This window comes from Glycine max, chromosome 13, assembly GCF_000004515.6.
Source record: "Glycine max cultivar Williams 82 chromosome 13, Glycine_max_v4.0, whole genome shotgun sequence".
Taxonomy (NCBI): domain Eukaryota; kingdom Viridiplantae; phylum Streptophyta; class Magnoliopsida; order Fabales; family Fabaceae; genus Glycine; species Glycine max.
Genome location: NC_038249.2, coordinates 24789181 through 24813313, shown reverse-complemented (window position 1 = coordinate 24813313; position 24133 = coordinate 24789181). Strand labels below are relative to the sequence as shown.

Genomic DNA, 24133 nt, shown 5'->3' with positions numbered 1-24133 from the left:
TTGTAGATTTTCTAAAATATAGGAACAAAAATTATGAATTTTCTAAAATATGGGGATCAAATGTTTGTATTTTGAGATAAGAGGATCAAAATGATAGACTATTTAAAATAGAAGAACCAAATATTTTAATTTTAAAATAGAAAGATCAAAAATACTAATTGAGTAAAATAGATAGGCTAAAATTACATTTAAGTCAAATAATTAACAAGTGTCACAAAATAGTAAACACCAAAAACAAAGTTTCAACTTTGTGAGGGATAAAATCAAAACTTGCTAATTTTATAAGAATTAAAAATATATTTAAGTCTTAAAAATTTATGCCATTCATTAATTAAAAATCACCTTAAGTGACTTTTAAAATAATAATTAATAAAACAATAATTTTCAGTTATAGAATAATCCACGATCAAATTTAAATAAATATATAACTTTTTTACACTAATATATTTTGATTTGATTTTCATAAAAAAAGTACTGTTAAAAATTTTCTCATTTAAACTTATAACATAACATGGAATATGTGATGAACTAGAATTTGATGAGATAGCTATAGGTAAGGGCAAGTTGTTATAGCGATAGGTAAGGGCAAGTTGTTCTCAAGACATTGATTATGTTCCTAATTAAGATAAGAACTTTTTCAAATCACACGATAAAATACTAAAATCAGCGCCTACACTTTAAAATCACGGTTTGATTTTGGTCAAATTGAGGACTCAATTCAGTCAAATTTGATGGTTCAGTTTGATTTTCACAATTTTTTTTTGAAATCCAATCCAACTCAACTCATTCATGAACGGTTTGGATTAACGGGTTATCTATTTAAATTTAATTTTTTCTTCTTCTTAGAATTACTATTTTATATTATGATTCATTTAAGTATTCAATACAATTAACACAATATTATCACATATCTGAAAGTAGTAAAATTGATTCATTTAATACCATCAACATAATATTCTAAAATAGACTAATACAAATTAAAACAAAATATTATTCAACGAGATTTACTATAATAGTCTGAATCACAACTATTTTCTACAAACTAATTTCTTGCAATAAGTTTTGTTGTAACCAGATTTGTGACGACTAGATTTATTACAATCAGATTTGCTAAAATAAATGAATAAAAATGATCAATTAATATTATAAACATCACAAAAAAAAATGAAAAAAGATGAAACAAATAACAACGTAACTCAAAATAATACCTTAAAAATTCCCAACACTTGTCGTTCCAACCCTTTGAATCTCAACATTAGCAGTATTTAAAGTCAAATCAAACAACTCTAAAAATTTTGATCGGTTCGATTCGATTTTGATGGAATCTATAGATCTAAACATGTGATTCAACCCATACATGAACCCTTTTTTGATCGGTTTGGTTCGATTTTGACCCAAATATATAAATGACCCAACACAAACTATTCGGATAAATTTGGATCAATTCGGGTTCGCGAATGATCCCATACTTTGTGGGATCTTAGGGCAATCTTCACATGATTTATGATTAAACATGTTTGATAAAACTAGTCATTATATATATATACACACACTTGAGTTAGACACTTGAGTTAGATATGCAAATGAGAAAAAATCCTATTGTTACCTACAGTGAGAAGCAAATTAACCAAAAGATTCCAAGGAGTGGTTGGATTAAAAGTTAAAGAACTCAAGACACTTTATCTTTTGCTATTATACATTTTTTCACAAACTAATTATCATTTGTCCAGGTGAAAAAGGGCTAAGAATAGAGTAAAATTTACTCACACAAAAACAGGCTTGGTTACAAAAAAAACATATAACCTAAAAACAACTTACAAGTTACTGCTAAAAGCCCAAATATTTGACTAAATCTTGCTTCTCTTGATAAATTGGAAACTATCCCTAATTGCTACAACATACAAGCAACGACGTCTTAAAATCTTTGTTTTCTACATTATACCCCAAATCACTTCTTTTGAGTGATCACTAGACAAAAGAAGGCCACAACTCGAGCAATTATACCGTAAAGAATGAGGACAACCAGACAAAGAGGCCCGTCGCTGACATTATAGCCACTGTTCATTAGTGAACTACACCGAGTTATCAGCCAGACTCCAGTAAACCTAAGAAAAATACAATATTAAAAGAGTTATATATGTGGCAAGATTAGAAGGCAATTGAAACTACAATTTTATGTCCTAAAATGAGCATCATGTGTTTTCAAGTTTGTTTATATTTTATATATATGCACTCTCATCCAATCATAACTTATTATTTGAGTTATTTTAATATAATTATTTTAAAAGTTAATAAATTTATTCTATATAATAAATTGTAAATTGTGATTGAATGATTATGTAAAAAAATTTATACTGTCAATACATAACTCTTTTTCTCATTTTATATTAGTTACAATCTTTTCCTAAGACGAGAATATCATTACCAAAAAAGACTTGAAGCATAGTAGTGAGAAAATGCACGAATTACCCATGAGTTCAACAAGTTCCTGTCATATGCGACAGCATCTCAATAAAAGTTTTGAAATTTCTAGTTTTATTCATGTTAAATAAACCACATTGAACTCTGATGTCTGGCACAAATTAATGAGAGCAAAAATGTCTTTATATCTTTCTATTAATTGTTCGCTTCTATGAATGTTTTGATTTCTACTGTTGGACCTTGTTAGTTTTTAGTCTTAAATGTTTTTTTTTCCGTGAAATATAGTCATGTTTTCTTTTTGGTTTTTAAAAATATTTTGCTCGACTTTTGCTTATTGTTAATTTGTTTTTAATCTTTTTAATATGTTTATTTTTTTTAGTTTCTAATATTTTATTCATTTTGAATTAGTCTTTTTGAAAATTACTTGATAGGAATTAAAAGCAAATGATCTACCTATTATAAAAATAAAATAAAATAATATATATATATATATATATATATATATATATATATATATATATATATATATATTAAAAGAACTGAAATACAATAAGAAGGACTAAAATCAAAAGAGAATTTTACAAAATATTCAAAATATAATAAAAAAAACAAACTAAGGGAAATTAACTTTCATATTTCATCTTTAAACCTTAGTTGAATCCAGTAATGCATGTTGAGCATTCCCAGGGATTAAGAAAAACAATGATGCAATGGTCACACATGTGAACTAGATTTTCCACATTTTAAATAGTAGCACTACAAAAACTTATCATGAGTTCCCTCATTAATTTACCAACATCGTTATCAATTAAAAATATTTATTCAATTGAAGCCTTAAATATGCAACGTTGTAACCAATTGCGTCCATAAACTCAGTCTCTAACAAAGAACATTTGATTATTAAGATCTCACCTTAATGAATTTTGTATCACCCTAAAACTTCTAAGACATGACTTAATAGATAAAACAAGGAGAGCAAAAATTATATTACTTATCTTAATCATTAAATGTTATTATTTGAGCTCGCACATCTAATATAACATCATTTGAATTATATTTATATCATAAATTAATTATTTGATTATACATTTTTTTCATTTGCAAACTAATTTTGTTTGAATAGTATTTTGTTTCTAACTTATGGTTGAAGTTTATACACTTACCCATTCAAAAATGTGCATGAGTGCATACATGTCTACATTTGTTTTAAAATGTACATATGCATGAATGCATTCACCCAAAAAGTCAACAGCCCCCAGGAATTATAAATACAAATTAAAACACACCTTTCAGCATTTGCAATGATAAAGGCCTCCAAAGCCCAATTTGGGTAGCACAACTTTATGAGGACCTTCATAAAGACAGTATCTCTTGTTTGGTTCGCAATAAGAGTCATAACAACCGGGAGAAGCACTGACCACTATAAGTGATGAGAAAAGATCCATAAAGAGAAAGTCAAACGTACAGTTATTATCAACAATTTCAAAATATATATATTTATGAAAAATGTTAACCATTGTCCTTAGAACATTAGTAAGAAATTAAAAGGAGAAAGATTTTTATTATAATATGTAAAGTTATATTGCTTATGATTTTTTTACCCTTTTTACAATAAATATTTTCTCCCTTTAATTGTTTAATCACTGTTCTAACGGCATTGATTAGCAAGACCCTGTATTTATATGATACATACCAGTTGTGCTGGAGCAGGCTCAAAATAAATTGCTATTGCATAAGCCATGCCAGTTACACAGTACACAAGGCAGACCAAAACTGCATAATTACTTGCAAAGCTTGACCTTGGATTGCTAAAAAAATAGAACATGGACAGATAAACTACAGGTTTGATGATTATATTGAACAGTTCAATTGTATCTTTGGCCAAAAAATGAGCCAGACTACTAATTCCAGATGCACTCTCCCTCCAGTATTGTAATTTATCCAGAGAAAATGCTCTGAGTGCTGCAATCTTGCAAAGTAAAGCTGCAAATGTGCAATATGAATGAGGGAAGAAACTTATACAGCTTAACTTAATGAAAAATTAGTGGGAAAAAAAATCAAAATTTTGTCTTCTTTCTAAGGAGTATAATATAATTAAAACCATTCAAGTTTTTTTACAGGAATCTAAAATTAGATGTTCAATTAACCCAAGAAAGAAAAGAGAGGTTCATTATTAGAAGAAAAATGAGAATCAAATATAGTAGGTAGTTTTGAAACTTACAGACAGCAATAACAGTATAGGTATATCCAAGGGAACCAAATGTTTCGTCATTAACTTTAGTAAGAGTTCCTAATATAGCACCAGCAACTAACAAAAGGAGGTAGTCAACTGCTTGTGATTTTCCTTCTCGTAGCGTCTGCTTACAAATCCTGAACAAAATGAAAATAGCTAATAGTTAACCAACTTAATCCAAAAGTATATAATTCATTGCAATACAAAAATTATAAACAACTTAATTTTGTTCAGAATATACTATGAAATTTAATTTTCAACAGACAGATTAACTAAAATTTCAAGTTTCATGCTAAACACTCCACATTATATCTCATACATACGTATGTTAAGATACTTAGGTAGTTACTTAACTTTAACTTCAGTTTATTTCTTATTAGACAAAGTTGATATAAGCTTGATTAAAAGGAAGTAGAAATCTAGCCTTGTTAGTTAGCTATCTCTGAGGGAAATTCTATATTAAATCTAAAGATTTCATAATTCATACCGCCCAAGGTAATATCTATATTGTCGAGCTACGCCCGGAGCTCTTCGATTTGATAAGTCCTTAGTCTTTAAGAAGGTTGCCTCTAGATGATCTCGTTGCATCTGAACATTACTCTTCATATCCTCCCAAAACTCTCCAGCAAAGGATTGATCAACAACTTCATCTGTGCCCTTTATTGCATGATTTGTATTTGAGGAGGAGGAGGAGGAGGAGGTGGCAGCAATTTGATCAGCAAAATGAAGCATGTCTGGTGGTACTGGGTAACTATTATGTAACATCCATCTAACAGGAAGTTGTTGATGGGTCACATTTCCATTTGGTTTCACTAAACCTTCCAAAATGTCGATGAAATGGTCCGGAGGATTCACGCGATCGGGTACAGTGATTCCAATGCCAGCAAAGTATTCTTCTACCTTTTTAACAGGACCATGATATGCAGTAAGGCCACCTTTGGCTAGAAAGATTATATCATCAAACATTCTGAACAAAGTATAGCTGCAATACAACAAAATCAAAATAAGATATGAACTATATGTTGACATCATACTCAATAAACAAATTTTATTTTCTAGAATACGTTAATTTCTAGCAGGTTGTTACCACGAGCGAGATTAGTCTCATCCAAGACCAAAAAAGAAAAAAGTACATGTATAGGAGAGTGAGATCTTACCTTGGTTGGTGAAGTACCATGCATATATTTACACCTTCAAGTGCTTCGCGACGAAGTGCTTTAAGTAGTAAAGTGGAAGATGCACTGTCTAGGCCAGTTGTAGGCTCATCTAAGATTAATAATGAAGGCTCCATAACCATCTCCATCCCTACATTTACACGCTTTCGTTGCCCTCCAGATATACCTCTCTTCTCTACTGTCCCAACAAGGGAGTCCCTCACTGCCTGGAGTCCTAAGGACTCAATTACTCTTTCAACAATCAGAACCTTATCTGGTTTTGGCATATCCGCAGACAGTCTCCGGTAATAAGAAACAATCATTTAAATGAAATTAACAATTAGAAGATGACAAAAAATAACATACAAAAGAAAAATTAATGCACTTATTTTGTATGAGACATTTAGTGCATGGGTTCACTATAAAATCAGGAAGATGATTATGTAGTTGGTGCTATTGAACCAGTTCCTTTTATCCATCCTTTTCTATTAGCAAATATTTCATCATTCAAAGATCTTCATAGTTCATTTTAAAAGTTAGCACCTACATAAAAAAGTAAGAAGTATTGAAATGCATGATTAGAATCAATCTAAATCTCTACCAGCTCCTTTTATTAGTGACTATTATTACTATGTATTCCAAGTTTTTAGAAAGATAAGTCCTAGCATAACAAGTAGAATAAGAAAAAGGATTGATGTTAACATGGAAGACATGAACTAATTTAGTGAATCCTTCATATTTAAATAAAAGGGTGAAATATATATACCCTCTGAACTCTGAATTATTGCCCTCTATAAGCTTACCCTTTAAAATTGTTATCAACGAGACCGTGTAATTTGGTTTTCTGAAAAATGTTACTTTGTCAGACACTTGAAACCAAATTTCAAGTGTAAATTACATAAATCCATTTTGGACAAAATTATACAAATCACATTTTTTGTTAGTTATTTTAAATGTTACATAAACCTCCTACATCTTCAATTTTTTTGGTGACTATTAATTATTTAGTTCTATGAAAGGAGAGCTAGAGGGAGAGCAATGGACTAGACTATGGAATTAAGGAGGGTAGAGTAGGAAATATGAAGCATATACATGGTCGTGGAATGGAATGTAGCAAAAATGTTGAGGTATTAGTAGAAATGAGGAAGTATTTGGTGAGGAAAAGATTGAGAGGTACACACCCTCAAAGTTTTGCGTTATTTTTTTCTTTAACTAAGTATCTCTCCTTCTCTCTCTTCTAAATATAGTCCATATGAATAGCATGAAAAGAGTTGCATTGTTACTTAATAAGTTAATATAGATAAAACAGAGTTAGATTTCTGGTACCTTATCATAAATCGTTAACAAAAATAATTATTTAAAAATAACCTTAAATAATATGAAGCAAATCATGCCAATTGTCAAGGATTAAAATAAACATGAGATCAATTAGGAATGCATCATAAATAACTGCTGAATATAAAAAAATTAATTGTCCTAATTTATTAACCTTTGAATCAATTGCAATGAATTAGAGGTAATAACAAACAAAGTTCACACATTTCAAGCATATGGAAAAAAAGAGGCACAAAGTAAGTTCTCGAAGGCAAATCAGATACCTGCATCTTGCGCTGAAACGAAGATTTTCCTCCACTGTCAAGTTCCCATGCACAATATCATCTTGTGGCACATAACCAATAATTTTCTGATAACAATGAATGGATTCGGGCTTTCCATTGATTAGAATTGAGCCTGTCATCGTGCATCCTCTTGCCTTCCCTGCCAAGGCAGAAAGAAATGTAGTTTTGCCGGCTCCAGAGGGACCCATCACAGCAGAAACTCGACCCGGCATTAGTTTACCAGTCACACATCTCATTATATGTTTTCTTTTACCTTTCAAAGTAAGAGTTAAATCCTTAAAAGCTACCTCAATCACAGGCCTTGTTCGAACATCGCCTTCAGTAGCCATTGAAATAACTCCTGAGAAAGTCAAGTTCTTGTTTTTCTCTTGTTGAGCTTTCTCCTTCTCAATCTGACCATAAGCATACCTTAAAATCTGGCTTTGTGTATGTAAATTCTTGCCCTTTGGCATCTGCTTTTTAATATTTTTATCTCCAATTTGTAGATTGAATCCTTCATTGCTGTGGGGATCATCCTCGAGGGAATTCAACATTTTAGTAAGGTTGGTAGGTTCCTTGTTTTGTGCTTTTAAAGCTGCAGATGGCTGCTCATATAAGCTTGAAGAATTTGGAGGCATTGGTGGCAAAAATGTATCACCCGTACCACGTTTAGCTTGGCTAGAATGATCTGATTGCTTTACTGATTTTTTGCGAGAAAAAGTGCGAGATAATTGCTCTTGCAATCCCCCTCTACCTTTCTTAGCAACATCTTTTGCTATTTTCCACCTTTCTCGAGCCTGTACAGTTTCTCTTACTTGTCTAGCAGCTGATTCCCTGGATTTAGCCTTTCTCCTTTCTCGAGTAACTAGAACTTGATCAGAACAATTATAAATGAAGATCAAGAGAGTACTCAATGCAACCTACAAGGGGAAATAATATCAAATATGCTAAACTAGACATAGGGAGAAGAAATTCTTGGAAAATATTTGACAATATTTCATCTTATTTCAGAGCATATGCAAAAAAAAAGAGCAGTGTGATAAGACAACAGGGTTGGTATAGGACGAGAGAACCACAAGCTCCAATAATGTGTATGTAACATAAACCACAAAAAGCTATGCATTCAAAAGAAAGTTGAATGAAAATTTTCCATACTGCATAACTAATAAAGCAATGTGAAATAGAGAAGCAAAGCATGACCTTATCCAATACCATATTAGATTCTACTTACAATAATCAAAGCGCCATAAGCATGCATATTTTGGGTTGCTGTGTTTGGATTACAGGTACTCAACTTGGAGCATGCTGCAAAAATGAACAATATAGACTAAGGTTCTGATTTAGTGCCCTCCATTCTCAAACAAAATAGAGCATGAAAATAACACAAAATTTAAATCCAATTACTGAGATAATTTTCAGGATCTAGCCCAATTTATCATATCAACTTTGTTATAATGCATTCACCTCACAACGGAAAAAGCTAAAATATGATATCTTCATTGTTTAGTTTGTAAATTTGAATTTTTCAGTTAACTCCATAAAAAGGAGAGTCCAACCCAAAAGATTAGTACATTAGGTGGAAGAATCTCAAGGCTTAAAGTACCATATCAAGTAGTTTATTCTACTCAACATGGGACTCTTAACAAATCTACACTGATTACTAGGGCTTCTTCATGTCTTCTCCGTATATTCCAACCATCTTTTCTCCAGTAAGTGCTACCCCAATGTTCTCTCTAATGCATTTATTCCTAATCTTATCTTATTTGATTTATCCACCAAACCAACACGACATTCTCATTTATGCTACATTGAGTTTATTCTTTTGTTGGTTTTTTACTATCCAACATTCAATTCCACAAAACATCGTCTCATAACACCCAAAGCGCTCATCCAATTCATTCACCCCACTTGAATCCTACAATTTACTTCTCCCTTTATTTTTTTGTCGTTTTGTATTATGGACTCACAATTCTTAAACTGTGTGACTTGCGGTACGTACGGTCTCCTATTTAATGATATAGTATGTTTGGAACTAATTTTGAAACACTGCTACTTCATATTACTTTCAGTGGATGTGGTTTTTCATGTTGGCACTGGATTTTCAAACACAAATAGTGATGGAATAAATTATACTTATGATATATATACAAAAAAGAAAAAAGAAAACATACGATTTTGGTGAGTAGAACCCATCCTGCAATAATATCTGAAATTGGGAAAAAACTAATGAGTGTGAATGCTCAATAGTCAGTGCAAGGTTGGTTATAATGGACATGAAAGTAGTAGCATGTAATAAAGGAGTTTTCTTTAGAGGACATTACATTGCAAAAAAAGGAAATGTAGATAATTTAAACATGAGAAAATTAAGGTATGGGATAAATCAATACCCACTGTCACAAGAAACTTTGCGTGTTGTAGTCGGGCAGTAGGACCCTGGAGAACAAAAGATATCACTATTGTTCACCACACCAGACCAAATATCAGCACCGCCACAAGTATGATTTGTTTCTCCCTGTGGTATCTGGTAACTATATCTGCAAATTCAGTTTTAGTGATGAAGCTTAGAAAATTAACAATGGAGAAAAATTAACATCAAGAGTAGAACTTACGGGTCACATATTCCGGTCGAATTGTTCAGTTTTGCAAGTGGACAATAAGAACCTAGTGGGCAAGCTTCACAGAGAGAAAAATCAGAAAAGTTAAAAATAAGATAGTTGAGCAGCTGATTTTATCCATAAAAGATCATTCCAAATTTAAAACAAAATCAAAGTTGGTTTTTGCATGATATGGAAGGTATTAGCACCTTGACTAACAGAATCAAACTTGAAGAAAAGTTTGTTTTTGCTATTTATAAAAGTACTCACAACAATATAGATCAACATGGATGCTAAATATAATTCAGGTTTCATACTCTAATCATGAAGGCACACAATAGCATCTTCATAGTTTATGATATTGTAATTTAAACGAGTTTGGAACCATTTTCATAAATTAGGCTAGTTCAAACTTCAAAATCCCAAGAATTGTCGGATAACCCCTCATTTCTAGACATCAAATGTCATAAACAACTGCTTTAATGAATTAGGTATATGTGTATCCTGCCTGATATTATAACGAAATTGTCTGAGGTATACATATTTATTATTTTGTATCTGTGATATAATGAAGTGTCTATGTAAATTTCCTTGTATCTTATATTAGGCATTCAAGCTGGGAAAAAGTCACAGCTAATATAACAAGGACAAAGATAAAAGCAGAGAGATACATATACAGGAAGAGTATATTTGATGGATGCTTCAAGAACAAAAGATGGTTGTCTCAATAATTAGCACAATTTCATCCCAAATTACCAATTAATTGTAAAATTTTAAGAGGCATCACATACTTACGTATCATACAAGTCAATCCTTGAGGGCAAAAAAACCCTTCACAACAAGGCTGACAGTTACTGGTTCTAAAAGGAATTTCCTTTATGTCCTTTTTGAGGTCAACATTTTTTCCAGCACTACAACTCCATCCAGGTTCACAACCAGAAACCCATGAGGTCAAATTGCAATTCTTGTTAGGTTTTACGTAATTGGCAGATGAGGCCCCTTCTGCCAAGAAACCGTGGAAGTAGTACCTTATTTCAGCCACAGTACATATTCTATCTCTGAAATCTCCTGTCAATCAAATCTCATTATATCTAGGCACTTGTATAAAAATAAATGACAAGAAAAGAACAAAGCAACTTTTTGTATATGCCATAGAGTTCCTTATCCTATAAATTCAAATGGTTCAATTACACAAAAATATGTATTTGGCGCTGGATAGTGAATGACAAATCATTATCAAGAAGTTTTGATGAAGTGGCTAGTCAGTGGCACTATCTCATGCAACACATTTATGAGAATTGTAGTTTCCTTTATCATAAGGAGACAGAAAATGCTGAAAAGACCAATATGATAGCCTTTAGAGTTCAAACACACAATGTATTCGATTTTGTTTATGTGGGTTTCAACTGAAAAAGTGTACACATTTTTTGAGTTATAATCCTAATGGACAAACTTATTCCTACATCTTTGTCATCTTCCAAGGACAAAAAACAATCTATTAGAAATCCTCCAATCTTGAGTAATCATAATCTTGGTGTAAATGATATAATGTTACACATAAAATTATTCATAAGCCTTCACCTAAAAACTTAGGCTTTTAGGAGAGTTGGTTATTAGCAAAGTTTTAGAGCTTCCATGTCCAAGTGGTCATCAGTTTTGTCCTTGTTGCCTCCACTCGTCTAAATAAAACTTGAATTTTTGCACAAGGTAGGGCAGAATTAAGCATTTTCCATGCTTCAAGCCCAATGCACTTTTGAATGAAGAAACACGCTAGATATAAAATCATTTGTAAGCCTTTCCCTAATAGTTTGAGCTTTCGAGAGAGTTGACTTCAATTTACACTACAAGGCGAAAATGGGAGCTCATACCTTTTTTCTTAACACAAGAATCCACGAAATCCAACCTTCCTTTAAAATCAAATGCTTCCTCCCAATCTTTATTCCTGAAATGTCAACAGTACTGTCAACACGGAAGCACAAATGCTACAACACAACAGTTGTGCTATCTCATGTTAGATACTCCTAATATGCATACAACAATTTTATTCTATTTTCTACTTTTAGTTTTTGAATTGCTACAATAATAGGGTTATAATATTTACAATTACCAATGCTAACTTTTGAAACATTAACATAGCATAGGTGTTCATGTTATAATATTTCTTTCCCTACAATTGTCTCCTTTCGAAGCAATCCTTCTTGAAGCACAGTTGAACATTAAATTTAGGCATCTCTCTTCCAATGGAGATTCGAACATTGGTTCAGCATGTTGTGGGGAACTAATTAAATATAGTCATCTCTCTTCTGGTGGACATTGGAACATTGGTTCATCATATCGTAAGAAACTAGTTTCTTCCGAAACAATCTAGTTCAAAGCATGCTCAGACACTAAATGTGTAGGCATCTCTCTCCGGGACGGGAATTCGAACACTTGATCATTCACCACGTTGTAAGGAATTAGTCCCTACCTCAGACGACTCATCCCCCTCTCATGTTATAATTTGAACTCACGTCTCAAACACCACTTTGGGATTTATGTATTTATGTTAATCAATCTAGCATTAGTTTCATATGTTTGTATAACATGCATGCTTGGTTGTTACGTAGAGTCAATAACTAGGATAAGGCAATGATAGAAAAACAAACTGACTCACACATCCTTGATGCAGAAACCTAAACCTGCTTTAATGTCCTTGTTTAACAGGGAAGCGAGGCTTTCAAGCTCCTTGTAGATTTCTTCGGAGTAAAAGGAGGGTGCAAAATTGTTATCGGCGCACTGAATCCGCCACGCGAAGAGAGGGATCAACGAGAAGAGAAGAGGGAGCCATGAGGCACAGTTCCTCATTTGTGTGATATGGAGGAGGAGAGTGGATCAAGCACGCTTTGGTGAAGAGCATGCCATGCATGGAATAGTGAAGAACGGGGAAGATGGTGGAAGAAGAAAGAGGAGGAGGAGGAAGGGAAAAGGTGGCAATGAGTTTGAGGGAGTGAAAGGATTGGTTTCGTCATTGGCAATGGTGGAGATTGAGGGAAATGTGAAAGGAAAGGAAGTGGTTTTGGAATGAAGAAATGGCCGAGAGAAATGGGTGGCTAGATTCAAGCATTTACATTCTTTCTTTCCATTCCAATATTACCTCTCCCTTTGGTTTGAGCTAAAACACTTGCCCTGCGTTTTCAACACATGAGCCATGTTTTCTTTTGCTTTATTGAGTTCATTTTAGTATTTCTTTAATATATATATATATATATATATATATATACTAAAGAATATGTTTAATAATCATGCACAAGTAAACATGAGTGATAAAGAATAAACATAGCATGTTACATTTTTTTTAAAAGATATTTGAATTAAAATTTAATTTTGATAGATTCTTAATGTAAATATTTGTATGTTAATCCGAGAATTACTCTAAAGTTAGTAACAGTAAATTGATCCCTCATTATTTTAAATTTTATAAATAAAATTTTAAAATAATTATTATAAAAATAGTTATCAACATATTAAAAATATATTTTAAAAATATTAATTTATTTTTTTAACACATCACTAATTTTATTTTATAAACATAATTAGATATACATATTATTCATTTTTTTCAATATATAAAATAATAATTTATTTATAGATATCTTAAATATAGGTAGGTTAAGGGTAAGTTAAGTGAGTCAACTTTTATAAAAAAATTACATTAAAAATGCATTCTAATAAAAAAAAAAATCAGTCACCTTTTATAAAGTATATAAAATCATCATCTTTATTAAGATTAAAAGATAGAAGTACATGATTATTTTAAGTAATCCATGACATAGTCTTATTTTAATTATATATTTTAATATAAAAATGAATAAATAAGAATCGAAAGTTGGAAATCAAAAAATACATGTGACTAAAGATAAATCACCCCACCCCCAAAATAAAATTGGAAAAATGGTTCGAGTTTGCCTAATTTGACCCATTGGCCCATCAAGCTAGGTCGAGCTGAATTGAGAAAATGTTGCCTCAAATAGAATTGGGCCTATTTGGCCTGGTTTGATAGGTCCCTCGAGCCCATATGAATTCAAAAAATATAGGCCTGAATTCAAATGGGTCTGTTTTAACCTAATATTTTAAAAAAAAATGAATTTGTATGAATTTAGAAGAAAAAAAAAGAAGTAAAAATAGGCCAATATGGGTTGACCCGACGTGCTATCGGACTTGCTTCAAAAAAGGATCTTATTATTGACATTCTCTTTTTTCTAAGTACATCCTGTACTCTCTTTCGGCCTCTCAATTATCCATTATACCCTTCTTCTTAAAGAAGTACCACATTTTTGCTTTCTGAAAATGTATTTCTAGAATTACACATACCTATTATGAAAATATACCTTTGGAAGTATGATTCATAGTTCCAAAGATATACATCTAGAACAGGTGTATATTTTTAATAAAATATTGTTTAAGAATTAAGATAGTTGACGAGAAATAAAAAAATAAGATGATAAACACTTATACTCATATTTATTAGTTTCATTTTCATCTTATCATTAGTGTTCTTTAAATTCTATCTAAAATATTATTTTCATCGTATCTTTATTATTCTTTAAACCTTAATTTTAAATTATCTTCACCGTATATTCATTGTATAATACTGAGCTTTCGTCATTATTATACAATATTTTGCATTTTTCTTCACGTGACAATGTGTTTGAAGATACATTCATCACTAACTTCATGTGACACTAAATTGTTGATGTAGACTTGAATTATAAAATAAATGAACGCATTCAAGGAAAGAAACCATCGTAAAAAATATTGCTTTGTAATTAAGATGTATCATATATAAAGTTAGTGATGAACATACCTTGAAACGTAGTGTCACATGAAGGAAAACAAAAAATATTGTATAATAATGATGAAAACATAATATTATGTAATGAATATATGGTGAAGATAGTTTAAAGTTAGGCTTTAAAGAACAATAAAGATAAGATGAAAATAAGATTTTAGATATGATTTAAAGAACACTGATGATAGGATGAAAATAAAACTAATAAACATGAGTATAAGATAAGCGTTTATCATCTTTTTAATTATTTCTTATCAACCATCTTAATTTTTAAGTAATATTTTATTGATAAATATATACTTATTTTGGAAGTATATCTCTGGAATTATGAATCATAGTCTCAGAGAAATATTTGTGGAATAGGGGTGTACTTCTTTAAGAAAAAGGGTATAATGGATAATTCAGAGGTAGAAATGTAACACCCCGATTGAGTGACACTAAAATGAGAGGGATCCAGAGGTTCTATAGATATGAGATTATACAGTTGAGGATGACTTAAAGAAATTAATTGATACTACCTATACCAATAAAATACATCTACTTTTTTGTATCCTATCACATAAGAACTCTAAAGTTAAACATGTTTGACTTGGAGTAGTTATGGAATGAGTGACCTTCTGGGAAGTTTCCTAGAAAGCATGTGAGTGAGGACAAAGCATATTGAAAGTCTTGTTTTGGTTTGTGGGATCAATCATTGATCCTGGAAGCACCTAGAGTTGATTGTCGAGGTCTTAAAAAGGACTACCTACGGAAAATTCTGACCAATAAAGGGTTTTAACCAACAAAGATGTTAAGTGAAGTGCGATCGTGTGAAGTATTGTAGTGTGAGAGCCGTCGAGAAGTCAACAATCAAGAGCATTGCAAATGGTATTATAGCAGACTTCTCTCCCACTACAGTGTGGTTTGAGGATGAACAAAGCAGAAGCTGGTGGGCATAAAACACCCTGATCGAATCACACCAAAATGAGAGGGATCTAGAGATTGTGCACGTATGAGACTGTATAGATGAGGTTGGTTTAAAGAAATTAATTGACACTACCTGTACTAACAAGATACATCTACTTTTCAGTAGTTATCACATAAGAACTCCAGTCTTTGATCCTGGAAGTAGCAAGAGCTGATTGTTGAGGTCTTGGAAAGGGCTACCTATGAAGGATTCTGACCAACAAAAATGTTGAGTAAATGATCACCTCATGAAGTGTCGTAGTGTGAGAGCTGTCGAAAAATTGACAATCAAGAACGTTACAAGAAAAGAGATATAAGGGTATAATTAGAAAAAATTAGGCACATGTATAATATTGCCTAGTCCGACCCAATTCATTTTTCACGCTTAGACCAATGAACTGAATTGGATCGGCCCGTCCATTTTGCCACCCTACCAAATCCAAGCCTTAACTTCACCCAAAACAACAATTATTTTCACTACCAAATTTACTTTTTAAACTACCAATGTATGTTTTAATTTTTTTTTTTCCTTTCAAAACTACTCTTTTCTTTTTCACATAAACATGATTCTACGTATAAAAGGGGAGTGTAAAAAAAATGTACAACAAAAATATAATTTTATTGTATATTTAGTCAACAAAATTATGTTTTTATTATGTAATTTTTTTATATCCTTTTTATATAATGAAAAAATATTTTTATTTTGTTAATTTTTTTATAGAAAATTGTTATTAATTTAGATATTAATGACAAAATAAAAACATAATCATATTTTCATTGTGTAAAACTTATCGAATAGGAACCCTAAAAAGAAAAAGAAAAACTTTACCAAACACTTCAAGCAATCAATTAATCACCACATTATTTTGTGGAAACTGGAAACGCAACAACAATCCCAAATAAATAATTAACTCAAATTAACTATTGATAACGAAATTCCAAAGGCAAAACAATTGATTCACTCACCACCCTTCACAAATCACAATCCATACTGACCCAGTCAACGGTCAACACTCCGTAACATCCACGAAGGTCCTTAGGATCCCTTTGATACAAAGCAGTGAAAGCTCTCATGATCCTCGTACTTTTTTTATTTATTCTTACGTGCAACACCCTCTCCTCTCACTTTCTATCTCGAGTCAATTAAGGTAAAAAAAAAAAAAGGAAGGAAAAAAAAACAGCAACCAACCACCACGTACAATGTGCAAAATTCGTATCCTTTCCACAATTTAACTTTACACAGTAACGTACAATGTGCAAAATCTGTGTCTTATTTGACTTACTCTATCTACAATTTAACTAACTCTACCTATATGTGTGAAATCAATCACCCAAAAGATAAAAAGGGGAGAAGAGACAAGGCTGCGTGTGTGCCACCTTGACTTGACTAGCTCAATTATGCTTCTTGCCCATTACAAGAACACAACAACAAGTAACAACATTTCCTCGTTGTGTTTGTTTCTTTTCTTCGACTCTTTATTACTTGGTCTCTCTAACCCGGAAGACACGTTCACACCACACAGTTTTTTGGATCTTAAATAATACTATAGGGATATCTAATTGTACCAATTAAGGTTGTTTTTGCTTGATTTGCCTTCCAATTTGGTTCGTGAGCTGACCCTGCAAGCCGTGCAGAGACCTCTATTGGAGTCTTTCTCTTTGTTCTCCTCTTTTTTGGATGCAATGGCTTAATTGGGTCTTCTCTTCTCAGAATCTGGGTACCAAAAACAGAAGAGAAAAAAGGGGATTTTTGGTTTTGTTGAGCTCAGAGAAGCTGAGGCTTTTTGGGATCAAACTATATCTGTTTGAACTTGAGGTGAGGTTTAGTGTGCTTTTTTTTGGTTTTTTCTTTGGAAACAAATAAGACCTGCAATTGATCCCAAATGAATTGGATTAAAAGGTATATAAAGGTTTCTATTTTTCTTGCTTCCCCTCTTTTGAATTTGGAGATACACGCCATTCTGAATTAGTGAATTTTATTTTCTACAACATATGGTTTCTGTTGCCATATTTGTAAAATTGACCTACTTAATCCCCCATCCCCCCCCCCCTAGTTAACAAAATTTCTAATGGGGTTACCTGAAATTATAGTTGTTGGGAAGGGTATGGAGGGATTAGGCTCCAAATGGGCTTTTCCTTTTTGAATTGTTGAAGAATCAGGGAACTATTTGGGCGTGTTTGAAAAACCCTCTGAGAAGTAAAAAATCACATTTGGGATGTGGAAGCTATAACTCTTAGCTTCTCATAAAAGATAAAACGTGAAAAACCACTTATGGAATGTGGAACCAGTACCAAATAAGCTTGCTATTCATCATATGTGACCTTTAATTTGGATGTCGTGTTACTTTTCAATTAGTCTATGTTTCTTAATTTGTTCTTCAATTTTGTGAAAATGCAGTCTAGTTCAAGTCAGGTTGCAATGAAGTGTTTTCCATTCTACTTTGGAGAGAAGAAGGATGGTCCTAAGAGCTTGCAGTCAATATCGGGCCAGTCTAACAGTTCTACTTATGTTGAGGCTGAGATGAGAAGATCTGGTTCTGAATTGAACTCTATGGATGCCTCAGATAACAGCACAGACTCACTCAGGAGAAGTGCATTTCCCAGTTTGTCTCAAAGACCCAGCAACCTCAGAGAATTTACTGTATCTGAACTGAAAACAGCCACAAAGAGTTTTAGTCGCTCAGTCATGCTTGGAGAAGGTGGGTTTGGGTGTGTCTACAAGGGGTTGATCAAGAGTGTAGATGATCCTTCCACAAAAATTGAAGTTGCAGTTAAACAACTTGGCAGAAGAGGAATTCAGGCAAGGTTTTGCCTTCTATGTTTTCAAGAAGCATTTTGAATAATTGATTCATTGCTAGAGATGGCTTAGAACCAATAGTTAATTTTCTAGTGGATTTTTCTGTTCTAATGCGCATTATACAAATTTAGTTGTGCAATGTCACGAGGAATCTTAGTAAAATATAATATGGCCTAGTCATGTGTGTATAGTTATTTGGTTCCATTGTGTGCTTTAAATATCATAATGCATATACACTTTGTGTTTAACTATAATAGTGCAAGTTATAATTAATAAGCATGATGTTGTAAAGTTTGAAGTTCTAATACACGCTTCAAGTTTTTATGGTATTTACAAACCTTTCTCGATCCTCTAAAGACTTTTGATGTAAAGTAAGATTCTCTGATTGCTTTTGTGTACTTTTTACTCTACATTACAATGTGTTTACTTTTGGATTACAGGGGCATAAGGAATGGGTGACAGAAGTGAATGTTCTGGGTATTGTGGAGCATCCCAATCTGGTGAAACTAGTGGGATACTGCGCTGATGATGATGAAAGAGGAATCCAGCGGCTTCTGATTTATGAATATATGCCTAACAGAAGTGTGGAACACCATTTATCGCCACGATCAGACACTCCTCTGCCATGGAGTAGGAGGTTGAAAATAGCCCAAGATGCAGCTCGTGGCTTGACATACCTGCATGAGGAAATGGATTTTCAGGTATAGGCATATAGCATAATTCCCTACTCAATTAGATAATATGCCTTGTGTAGAAAGTAGAAACTTACTTGCATTGATCCCATCTAGACATCCCAAAAGAAAAAGAAAAAAAAGGAAAGGAAGATGGGAGGAGCTAAATTGGAATTCTTTTGAAAATACTTATTTGCTATTTAAATATGTTGTGCAGCTTGTTATTGCTGTGCTAACCATGTCTTGTGTTGGGTTTTAGATAATTTTCAGAGATTTCAAATCTTCAAATATCCTTCTGGACGAGCTGTGGAATGCAAAACTATCAGACTTCGGGCTAGCTAGATTGGGACCATCTGATGGGCTGACTCATGTCTCCACAGCGGTATGACTATGCTTATTGATATCAGATTTCATATAGTAATCACTGTCCACATATGCATAGATGTGGTAATATGCAAGATAGGAATTTTGTATGTAAGAATAGAGAGCTGAATCTAAAGGCATCAGTAAAGTCTGTTAACAATTTTATTGGGCTGAGAGTAAAAAAGGTCATGTCTAATATGTCATCGTATGAGTCATGATTTAGTACTGGAAATCAAAAGACCTCTCTTGGTGCCTTTTGAGTTTTGACAAAAACCTTTCTATGTTAAAAATGAATTCATTTCTTGTGCCAACGAATAATTTTAAATCCTCCTAGAAGGCTACAACATCTTCTAACTAATCCCCCTACTTACTAAATGGTAAAAATATTGAATGTTTATGTTTTCAAGATATTAAATGTGTAACTTTTTCATTTTACTTCTTTATTAAGTATCTGAACGAGGATATAACTTTTTTTCATAAATAATACTCTATTTTCTGTTGACTACTGTCATTTTAACATGGTCATATTGATGGAAAAAATTACCTTTTTATAGTTAAAAGCATACATGATACATCATACTATACAAGCACAGTAACCAGCTATATATAGCTGGAATCCAGTGAATCCAACATACAACTTATGTTCATATGGCTGGTATATTCATCAGGTCGTAGGAACAATGGGTTATGCAGCTCCAGAATATGTTCAAACTGGACGTCTCACGTCAAAGAGTGATGTATGGAGCTATGGTGTCTTCCTTTATGAACTCATCACTGGCCGCCGTCCAATTGATCGAAATCGCCCCAAGGGTGAGCAGAAGCTGTTGGAATGGGTAAGGCCATACCTTTCAGATGGGAGGAGATTTCAACTAATATTGGATCCAAGACTTGAGAGAAGACACATCCTCAAGTCAGCTCAAAAACTTGCTATAATAGCTAACAGATGCTTGGTTAGAAACCCAAAGAATCGCCCGAAGATGAGTGAAGTGTTGGAAATGGTGACTCGGGTTGTGGAGTCTTCAGTGAGTACTAATCTACAGCCACCCTTGAAGAGTGTAGCCTCAGCAGAAGCTTCTCAGGCTGCTGAAATAAAGAACAAAAAAGTGACCAAGGATCAAAACCCAGATTGCAATTGGTTAAGGATGTGGAGGCCAAAGCTTTTAAGAGCATTAGATTGTTGTAGCTTTAAAGTTTAAACTGGTCAAGGCAATGAATTGGAGGCAAAGTTTATTTATGATAAGAATCATCTATTATTGCCATACTTGGAAACCACAAAGAGCAGCTCATGTTAATGCTATTGTTGTCATGAAAAGGAAATGTCAAACCTCTTCATCTCCCATACCAAAGTGTAGTATAAACTGGTTGTGCTACTTAGGGGTGCTTTCTAGCTTATCAAGCTATTTAATGAAATTTTGAGGGATGCTATATTCAAGTAGGTAAGAGGAATGAATTGTGTATTTCAAGGTAGAGGCTGGATTTCTAGGATATGCTAGCTATGTTGATGAGCCTCATGCATCTAGCTGTTCTAGATCTTACAGAAGCCACAATACAGAAAAGTGAAAATTAATCACTATAATGCATGTAAAATACTTCAGTTGTAAATTCTATATCTTTATGTTCACTTTTTTTTGTATAAATATACATGTTGCAATTTTATTCCTTACATCTATATCATGATTATAATATTCTCTCACGATTATATTTTTATTAAAGAAAATTAATTATATCATATTTTATTAGGAGAAATCAAATTGGGTCTTGCTAACTAATGTTCATAAGATATTGGTTAAGGAACTAAAAGAAAAAACTATTTATTGTATAAATTATAGGAAAACATAAAAAAAATTATAAAAAACGTAATTTTATGCCTTTCAATAAAATTATTTTTATTTTAAATTTTTTAACCAATGTCCTTAAGACACTAATTAGCATTTTTCAATCAAATTTGATACTTCTAAGGTTGATTTTGATCAACTATAGGATATGTAGTTAGAAGTGCACTTCATGTGGATATGAGATATCTTAGGTGGTGCAACTCTCCGACACGACTAAGATGCCATAAACACATGGTAAGTACCTACACTTCAATGCCCAAATCAGCAATGATATCACCAGTGTGTAATAAATGTTACCTACTATACTGATGTTAATTGTATTTATAGGAGTTTGAAATAGGTCTGGATTCCATGACATAGAGCCCAAGGCCTTTAAGAGGTAATATTACCCCTGCTTTAGTGTATCATATAATTTTACACTAGAGCGATTTACGATTCACTCTACATGGATGTATTTTAGGATTCTCGAATCTAAGTGATATTGACTTTGGTCAACACTTATAATTTGGACTAATCCAAGGCTTTAGGCTAAGGTAGCCCACTACACAAAGATTGAGTCTTAAGCCCAGTTCAAAACAAATCAAAATTTAATAAACGATAAACATCTATTATTTATTTTATATCCTTTTTATATGAATATTTATTAAAAAAAATAGTCTTAACTAAATCAACTATATATAGATATGTGAGATGAGTAAAGCCCGATTACTTAAACCTCTTCTTTGGGCTGGCCGTGGCCTAAGAACTGATAATGCAGACATTTTGTGGCACAATTATTCAGCAGTTTTTTTTGTGGCACAATTATTCAGCAGTTGATGTCTATGCATACTAACAACAAACAATTTTTGTGCATGCTTGACAGAGTTGAGTTTTTCTATTATTATTATTATTATTATTATTCCCCTAAATTGACATTAATTCATCTGAATCTTTTTCTGTTTTTATTGAGTGAATCAGACCTCTTGATTTTATCTTTAAAAGATAATTCATATTATTATTATTTTTTATTATGATATTGATATTGATATTAATATGAAATAATTTCATGATGACTATATTTGTGAGAATTGTGAACACGAACATATTCTCTTATTTCATATCTAAGATTAGAATTCAAAATATGAACCACTTGATTAAGAAATAAAGTTAATATTAGTTGTATTAATCATTATTAAATATTATTGGTGTCAGCTGTTATTGATGTACATACTCCCTATATCTTCACATTTAAATTTTTTGATAATCTCTTTGTTATTATATACAAATTATGTGAGCATTACTAATCCACACACGATCAAATTCATCAATAGAGTTGCATTTAGTGGGAGGAACTAGACCTTCACATGGATTGTACAATTTGATGAAGCAATATGATAGAAAGCTAAAACTACTCTATTATAAAACTAAGAAACTACCAATTAACAAAGCTAAGAGAGAAGATAAAATAAGAGACTGATATTTTTCATGGATTGATGATAATAGGTATAAAAAAAATACACTTATATGATCTTTAAGGGATATTAATCAATAAACAATAGTTATCCAAATGTCAATATCATATTATTTTAAATATATCTAAAATAAAAACTATAATACAATTATTTAATTTCACCCAATAAAATCTTTTAACCACTCAATTTTCTTTCTTTTGAGGCCTCTTCTTATGACTATTTAAATTTTTATTTAAAGATGTGTCCATATTTAATAATTGACTATAGTTATTTTCTCATCATATATAGACACACCACACACATATTTTCTTTTGTAAAATGGACTGATGATATCATGTGCCCAAAAAAATCTCATTTACGAGGTGCATTGAAAGTTGAAACTCCACTCATCCAACTTGTGTGTGTGAGTATACCTATCTTGTTTATGTTATGCGTACACCTCCTTTGATAGTGCAAACATACAGTATAATTCGTCATTCTTGGCGTATCTTTGTGCATGTATTGTTTTCAAGATAGGTTACTAAACATCAACTCTGACGTTAAGAGCATACGCATTAGTTTAATTTTATTGGATGAAAGGCGGCATTTTCCTGTGAATGATTTGAGGGTGAAAATATGATGTAATTTTATAATGAGGGTGGAGAAGAAGTGACGTAGAGACAAGGAAGATACTAATTGATTGATAGTGACTGGATAGGGATATGCACAAACAATTTAAAAGAAAAAAATGTAGTTATACATAAATTTTATAAAAAAAATATAAGAAGAAATAGTAATGGAAAATAAAATAATTGATATAAATAAAATAAAAATTAATATCATAAAAAGTGTTTTTTTTTTTGCACAGCTTATAAAAAGTGTTATATAAATTAATAGTATAAATAATATAAGTTCACGACCGTACGTGGTAATCAAATTCAAAATCTTTGAGATCCAGAAATCTTCAGAATTTATGAAGGAAAACCTAGTTGGTGAGGACTGGAGGATTTCCACCAATAGTAGGTCATATGATTTTCGAGATATAATATGATACACTGTTCAAAATTATGTTTCAGATGAGGCCACATGTCTTTTTCCTTAACAAGTACTACTACAGTAGTAGTTTATGAAGTTTTCGAAAGAAAAAAATTGAATAGATAATCTCAAAATTAATTCAAGAAAAACTTTAATTCAAATCACATATATTTTCTATTTTTCTTACTAAATAAAAAGAAAGAGACCAACTCCGAAATAAAATATAAGT

General features: G+C 32.0%; 2 protein-coding genes across 3 annotated transcripts; one reads left to right on the top strand and one right to left on the bottom strand.

Annotated features, from left to right (window-relative positions):
* Positions 1 to 1684: 1684 nt before the first annotated feature.
* Positions 1685 to 12844, bottom strand: LOC100812387 (putative white-brown complex homolog protein 30). Its single transcript, XM_003541377.5, has 14 exons — positions 12654 to 12844; positions 11869 to 11942; positions 10796 to 11068; positions 10016 to 10079; positions 9794 to 9940; positions 9578 to 9612; positions 8638 to 8711; positions 7407 to 8326; positions 5812 to 6108; positions 5142 to 5636; positions 4643 to 4791; positions 4115 to 4404; positions 3708 to 3841; positions 1685 to 2105 (listed from the first exon to the last, which is right to left on the bottom strand). The coding sequence occupies exons 1-14, from the start codon at positions 12842 to 12844 to the stop codon at positions 1949 to 1951; spliced, it is 3300 nt and encodes a 1099-aa protein (XP_003541425.1). The 3' UTR covers positions 1685 to 1948.
* Positions 12845 to 17094: 4250 nt separating this feature from the next.
* On the top strand, positions 17095 to 21297 carry LOC100305438 (receptor-like cytoplasmic kinase1-like protein). 2 transcript variants are annotated; one of them, NM_001248473.2, is made up of 6 exons: positions 17121 to 17589; positions 18172 to 18592; positions 18828 to 18832; positions 19011 to 19271; positions 19501 to 19623; positions 20273 to 21297. In NM_001248473.2, the coding sequence occupies exons 1-6, from the start codon at positions 17452 to 17454 to the stop codon at positions 20798 to 20800; spliced, it is 1476 nt and encodes a 491-aa protein (NP_001235402.1). In that variant the 5' UTR covers positions 17121 to 17451; the 3' UTR covers positions 20801 to 21297. The 2 variants fall into 2 exon arrangements, with proteins under 2 accessions (XP_006593326.1, NP_001235402.1); XM_006593263.4 differs by lacking the exon at positions 18828 to 18832 and having other exon boundaries at positions 17095 to 17589; positions 18172 to 18573; positions 20273 to 21225.
* Positions 21298 to 24133: the final 2836 nt, after the last annotated feature.